Genomic DNA, 7,107 nt, shown 5'->3' with positions numbered 1-7,107 from the left:
TTACCATGGTAGAGATAGAAGAGGTCTCATTAGGTTGAGAGAAATTAGATTGAAATGCAGCAGTCTTTTGATAGAACAAGGAAGATGAAGTTCTGTCTTACATGTGCCTACATGGAATGGGATCTATATTTGTAAAATTCGGTCTGTGTGTGCGTGAAGCTCCCACCTACGTGGGCATATGTTTGTTCCTCAATGGGTAGTAGGTGTGGGTGTAATTGGGGTTTTCTGAACGTGTTTGAGGATCTGTAACTGTGAGGTGTAAGGAACACTATATGATGTGTAAGCAGACGTGTAGGTGTGCGGGTGCGCGCTCAATGATTGAGTATAAATTGCTTTATCTGTCTTATGTGACAAACATGTCATCTGCGTATGTGTGTGTCTATGTGCTTGGATAGATAAGTCGCTGTATGTGTACTATAAATGTGGTGAAATTTTGCATGAGTTAGTGTCTGTGGGTGAGAGTAGAGGAAGTGGGTGTGCATGCCGAGGAATATGTGTGTGTATGGTATGTATGGTGTATATATGCCACAAAACATACAACACTCACAAATATATTTGCACACAAATCCACGTACACACCAACCTGTTTATGCGTGAGAGAGAGAGAGACGTAGAGAGAGAGAGTGAAAGAGAGAGTGTTTGTGTGTGTGTGTGTGCGGTTATAAGCAAAAGTGTGCAGTGCAAGCGTGCCTCAGTGAGTTTAAACTGGCGTGTGAGTTTGTCTTGCAGAGTGGATGAAAGTCTCCATTCAGACAGCTGTGCTGGGATTAGAACGCTTCCCGCCAAATCGAGCACAGCAGCTACATTCACAAATTGCTGTGATGTGGTCCCGCGTGCCCTTGGAATGCCATTAATCCGCCCCTCCTTCCATGGCGGGCTCTTTCCCAGCTCACAGCACACTCTCTGGAGCTGGGTCTTTCATGTTGCACACACTCCCCACCTGCCCCTCTGGGAGAAGGTCAATATCCTCGGGGCTGTTTGGTGTCAATGAAGCATGGCAGGGGAAGCACGCCGCCATTGTCTGCCCTCCTGCTCCGATTGGCTGTGGAGTGTGGGAACCAGCAGAGGCCCTGAGACCCACAGCACTGTCAGCCGCTGATGGTGTATAAATATGAGAAGACTGACACAGGACGAACAGATCTTTAACAGCCAAAGGACGAGCACACAGCTCTCGGACAAGCATCAAGTATGGCTCCGAACATAGTCTGCTTAGAACCTACTAAGCTAACACCAAGAGAGAAAAACAAAGTAAGTAAACAACACATGGACATTTTATTTAGTACACAATGTAGGAGGGTCGGTGGTGGGAGGAGCGTCATGATACTAATTGCTGGTGCATCATGATAGCGCTATACAGGGTATCAACAAAGTGACTGTCTAGCTCCATGCCATCCCCGAAGTTATCAGGCAATTTATGATGTCTCAAATCGGACAATGGGATGTTGGCTAAAGGAAATTGTCCTCTCTGTGTTGCAGATCAGGAAGCCAGCGGTGGAAAAGATGCGCCGAGACCGCATAAACAACAGCATCGAGCAGCTAAAGCGACTCTTGGAGACGCAGTTCGAGGCACAGTCGGCTAACGCCAAGCTGGAGAAGGCCGACATATTAGAGATGGCAGTCAGCTACTTGAAGGAGCAGAGACAAGCGCAGACCGGTGAGTTTCTCGTTGAGTCCGACCTCACTTCCCACAACTGCAGTTGGTGCTCGTGCGCATTACCTTTTCATGCTAGTTCCACAGAGGCATTGTCAATTCCATTAAGGTGAGCGAGCCCCTGCTACCCTAGCATTATTACGGCAGTGACTACCGTTATCTTCTCTTTACTGAGTTTTATTTTATCATTCTATCAACCCCTATGCTTCCCAATCCGGCCTTTAAAAGTGTCACTGCCCTCTTAGAGATGGAAATGTCAACAGATTAACAGAAAGGGCAAAGCTTTAAAATATTTGGCATGTAAATCATGTAAACAGTCATGAAAAATATGAGAAAGTCCACTCAAAATTCAATTAAAAATATTTCTTTAACATCAAACTATTTATCTGCTTTGATAAGTATAAATACAATTTAGAGTTTTTAAACATGAACATAGAAACATTCCTGCCCTCACCTGCATTATAGTGTTCTTAGGGAATTAAGGAGCAAGTCAGTTGTCCTATGTACTCTATATGTGCGGCCTAAATTCTTGTTATATTTGGACAACTGTATAGACGATGAAACACAAAAAATGATTATTTACAGTGCACAGCCTGAGCTCACCTACTTGAAAGTACTTTTTTATGCAATAATGAAAAAATATGGCTAAGTGAAATAGAGCAGTGGTTCCCAGCCTGTGGTCTGGGGACCTCTAAGGGTCCTCAAAGCCTCCTCAGGGGGTCCACGATGACTTAGAAAATTGAATAATTTTAACAGATTAGGTCTCCGGCTTTCAGTAATGACTCAGTGGGGGTCCCCGGATTCCAATAATGATTCACTGGGGGTCGCCAGGTTCCAGTATTGATAAAAAGGGGGTCCACAGAAGTCAAAAGCTTGGGAACCACTGAAATAGAGCATTTGCTGGGAAACTGGGATTGATCCCAGATTATCCGGTTTCTCACTGTGCAATCCAACCACTAAAACTGGTATCTCTTTTTGACATCAAAAGGTTAATGGTTAATGATTTGTCCTTAATTCTTTGAGGATGAGATTAGAGTTGTGAGTGACAGGCTGAACTCACATTTTATTTTTGGCATTTTTACATAGCTTGAACTTTTCCCAAGGTCATGAGAGTACTTGGCAACAGACTACCTGGGTTGCTTTTTAAATGGAGCACTGTTATTCTTCTGATAGTTTCCTGTGTTTCCATTCAGTTGGTAGTTAAGGGTCTCCCCACACCTCTCTGACTCATTCACGTCCTCTCTCTTATCACTTCTCTTTTAGTGGGGGTCAGGTTTGCCCGCCATTTTTACTGCCCTCCATAACCTTACAATAAGTGAGTACTACACAACACTTAGATTGTCTAGGGTGATAACCTAACTCCAGGTAACTACAGACCCTTTCTCTATGAACATCAATTCACCAAAATGCCAGAGGTAGCGGAGGTGACTTCACACGCCATGTAGCCTTTACTTTCACTCACACATGCATGGTTATGCATACACACACATTTACACATGCACACACCCGTTTTCACATAAGCACACTCACCCGCAAGAGCTCACACAGCATACATTTAAACAAATTTTTTACTTACCTCAGCTGCCAGAGAGGGTTGTATTCCAGCAAATTGTAATTCATTCTTCATCACACTAATTATTAAAAATAGCATATTAGTCACTCTTAGTGAAATAAAAAAATGACATAAAACAAGGAAAGTGTGGCTGCCCTTGTGTGCCTTGGACTGATTTTGTCACCTCTGAGGCAATGGGGTCGCAAAGGCAGTGCCAGGGGTCACAAGGGGCAAGCCAGAGGTCGCAGCTGAGACCCCTGCTGCCCCTCCCCCAAATGACATCCCAGCCTTTCTCCCATCCTGAGCTTTTCACCTACAAAACAGTTTTGTGGTGTGATAATCCTATTACTTCATTGGAAACAAGACTACAACACCCAAAATGCATTGGGTTATCACATGAAAGTCCAGAATTTGATGCTCTTCATTATGATGCTTATCCACTTGCATAATAAATGTGTATTCACAGCCATATATTTCCAGTGAGGTGAACAGTAAAACTAGGCAGTTTTTATTTCCTGCTTTGACCAGCGCATGCTCTAATATTGCCACACACAGTTGCATTCTGTTAGTTACCAGTACCAGTCCACAGGAGGTGACCAAGTATGGTGCGTTTGTGGTTGTGATATGGCAGTGTTTTCTGAATTTGCACATCTGCAGTAGAAGAAATAGAGGATTTGAGCTACTGATCTAATCCACATCCCCTTTTCTTCCTTTCCAGTTGTTGTGCCTTTCCACAAACACACATCCTCAGACTTCCAAGAAGGCTATTCCAGATGCTTCCAGGAGGCATATCGCTTCCTCTTAGCCCACAACGTCCAGGCAGGAATCTACGCAAAGCTGTTCCACAATACCCAGCCCAAGGAGATGGCTCCCACCAGCAAGGAGCAGCACCCAATCGTCAAGCCCATCTGCCCCCATGTGGCAATCAGCACACCCTGGAGGCCCTGGTAGAAATGGCTTGCCGCCATTTTACTTAGAAGCACTTACTCATCCAGAGGAAACAATATGACTTCTGTGAACAGTCTGTAAAAATTCCTCTTGTTTTGTATGGAATATTATTCCCCCTTGTATTTAATTGTGAAGATAATGGACTGCCTTCAGAAGCGTGACACTTAAGAAGTTTGGATTGGAGCGTTTCCTCCATTACTTATTATGCAAGCAGACATTTTTTGAAAAATAGCTTTGCTCTTTTCATCAGGGCAAATAGTTTTGTAATGTATTCCAGCACTCTGTTTGCTAGTATTGAGTTTTTCAATGCCCATATTGCCTTAGATATTCTAATGCACACATCTGGTGCAAATCTTCATTGTGAAGGAGCCTCATCTCCAGGTTTAAATGTTATGGCATTATATGTTTACAATGGGGGTATGAATGTAAGGTCTGCTACACGAATTCCTTTTAACAAAAGACAAGTCTTGTGCCACTTTGTATAAGCAGTCCACTTTGGGTCACGTTGAATAACTGCCCCTTGTTTGTTGCCTTAGCACACATAACAACTGTATAACATGGTCTGTGTGTGCCAAAATATGATTTCTAGTGCTTCCTTCTTCTCTAGTTTGTACCTGAACGGCATATTCCATACTATGTGGTTTAGTTTCAGCCAGCCCAGGCTTCTTAGCCACATTTTGCATTCTGGGAGCTTTTCCAGTTTTATCATTTTGAGTGTTTTAGACCTCGAAAGATTCCGAGGTCCACGCATGAGCAGTTCATCAAGTCCAAGTGCTTTGCTTTGCATTCTGGGACTTTTAGTCCTGCTTGTCCCATTATAAATTCAGAAATAAAAGTCCCAGAGTGCACATAAAAACTTTCAGCTGGTTGACTACCCACGCGTTAATGGGGAATAATAAGACCTATTCTTGGGGAACCTTCAAGTCCCAAAATGCAAAGTGCTGTTGGCTATATACCCAGAACAGGGTGAAGCTAACCAGTGTACTATGTACACAATTGATATATACTGGCAAATGGTGGCTAAAAGAGAATGCACATAGATAGTTTGAAAAAGTAAGTGGAATATTTTTACTTCTTTTATTTTTGTATGAAAATACTATTTGGTGCTTTATAGTAAAGATGAAGAAAGGTGAACGTTTTGACAGCAGTGCATTGCATTTTAAAAATGTAATTAATTATGTTCTCCATATTTTTCTATGTAATTATCAACATTCTGGTTGACAGGTGAAAGGTTTCACTGCAGATGCCCTGTTATAGCTTTGCAGTGGACACGGTCGATAAACTGTCTGCATACTGTGTATGCTTTCTTTTATTACATGCATTTTTACATTGTAATAAAAGTGTATGTTTGAAATCACTGTGGAGTTTTTGTCCTTAATGCAGTGTGTGCGACACCAGACATGCTCCTTCATACAACACGCTTCATACATGTCTTCACTCACGCATTCCCTCGGTTGCTCTCTCCCGCCCTCCCCTTCGGAGGCTGCCCCTATCCTTTCGTTCACTATGTAGTTCAGCGGGTCTGCTAAGGAGTGGAAGCCCTTAACCCGGAGAGAGGTGTTTAAAGTTACATCGTACTCTGCCTTGTGCTCGGTGTTATCCTGGCCGGCGATGGCAATAATGCGTCGTTCGTTGCCCAGGTGATGCAAAAGTCTGCTAGGAGCCTTTGAAGCGTGTCCCTTAACAGAAGTGTTAAAACACGCACAGTAACACAGCGGCAAACTAGACTCAACTCAGGATACGTGTGGCATTCTCCCCCATGCTGGAAATTTTAAGAACTCCCACTCTGGGCCTTGTAGTTCCTTGTTTACCTGTAGCGTTTTAGAAATGAAATAGCACTCTAAGCAATGTTGGCTTAAAAAAAGGGAGGCCCATACTTATATTTCAATTGTGCCGAATTTGCGTTATTTTTTTTAAATGCAAATTCGGCACAAACCTAACTCCATATTTATATTTTAATGTCATACACGTCTAGCATCAAAATTAAGGAGTTTGCACCATTTTTTGGATGTGTGCACCTACCTTGGGTCAATGAGATGCAAGGTAGGCATTCCCATCTAAAAAATTGTGCCATCCCCATAGCCCCATATTTATCTCCCCGTGCTAAAATGACACACTGGTGGAAGGAGGGTCTAAATAATGGTGAAAAGCTCCACACCAGAGGGACACCAGAGTATGTGGGACCCTATCCAAGGTGAGTAGGGTAAGTATTTTTTTTTTTTAAAGTGCCCGGACTTGGAGCCCCTGCATAGCACAGGGGGCAATGGCCATGCCCAGGGGTCTTTGTTAAAGACGCTAGCCCAAGTTTAGCGCCGGCTTTGAGCCATTCAATAAATACGGCACCTGGCTGGTGTGACACAAGCCAGCGCTAAACTTTTTGCTGCAAAACTGCATTAGCTCAGTTTTGCAGCAAAAAAACATAAATCTGGGCCGAAGTTCCTACAAATAATGAATCCTGGATTAAGCAGATACACTTGATTGCATTTTTAAAATATTGGCAACTTGTATAGCACACATTGCGCATGAATTGTCTAATGCTGCTTTAATATTAGGAACAGGTGACATCTTCTAGCTCACATAATGGATTTTGGTTGTTGTAGTGTGTACTTTGCTTCCATTTAATTAAGTAGACTAACATACCTGAAGACACTGATTTATAAATAAAAGTTCAGGACGGGGTACAGTGTCCCTAATTACCTGGCATGAGGAGGCCCCTCTAATATTAGAATATACTATGAGTCTCCTACTGGTTCTTAAGTTCGGAACAGTGCTTTAAATGGAAAAATAGAAGTGCAGGCACTCTCTATCAGAGTATCTGCTTGTTTCAGAGAAGGGCCGGTACTCTCCAATTAAAAGTAAAGTATGACGTTTTTCTTGAGATATGCCGGCACTCTCCCTCTCAAAATAAAAAAGTGCCGGTACTCAGTACCGGAGAGTACCGGCCCATTTAAAGCAC

At 43.0% G+C, this 7,107-nt stretch overlaps 1 protein-coding gene across 1 annotated transcript; it reads left to right on the top strand.

Annotated features, from left to right (window-relative positions):
* Positions 1-1,099: 1,099 nt before the first annotated feature.
* LOC138300991 (transcription factor HES-5-like) lies at positions 1,100-5,508 on the top strand. The gene is made up of 3 exons (XM_069240978.1): positions 1,100-1,248; positions 1,477-1,654; positions 3,922-5,508. Exons 1-3 carry the CDS (start codon positions 1,189-1,191, stop codon positions 4,152-4,154), a joined length of 471 nt encoding a protein of 156 aa, XP_069097079.1. The 5' UTR covers positions 1,100-1,188; the 3' UTR covers positions 4,155-5,508.
* Positions 5,509-7,107: the final 1,599 nt, after the last annotated feature.

Source organism: Pleurodeles waltl, chromosome 6 (assembly GCF_031143425.1).
Source record: "Pleurodeles waltl isolate 20211129_DDA chromosome 6, aPleWal1.hap1.20221129, whole genome shotgun sequence".
NCBI classification, from domain to species: domain Eukaryota; kingdom Metazoa; phylum Chordata; class Amphibia; order Caudata; family Salamandridae; genus Pleurodeles; species Pleurodeles waltl.
The sequence above is the reverse complement of the archived record's forward strand: the minus strand, read 5'-3'. Positions and strand labels throughout refer to the sequence as shown.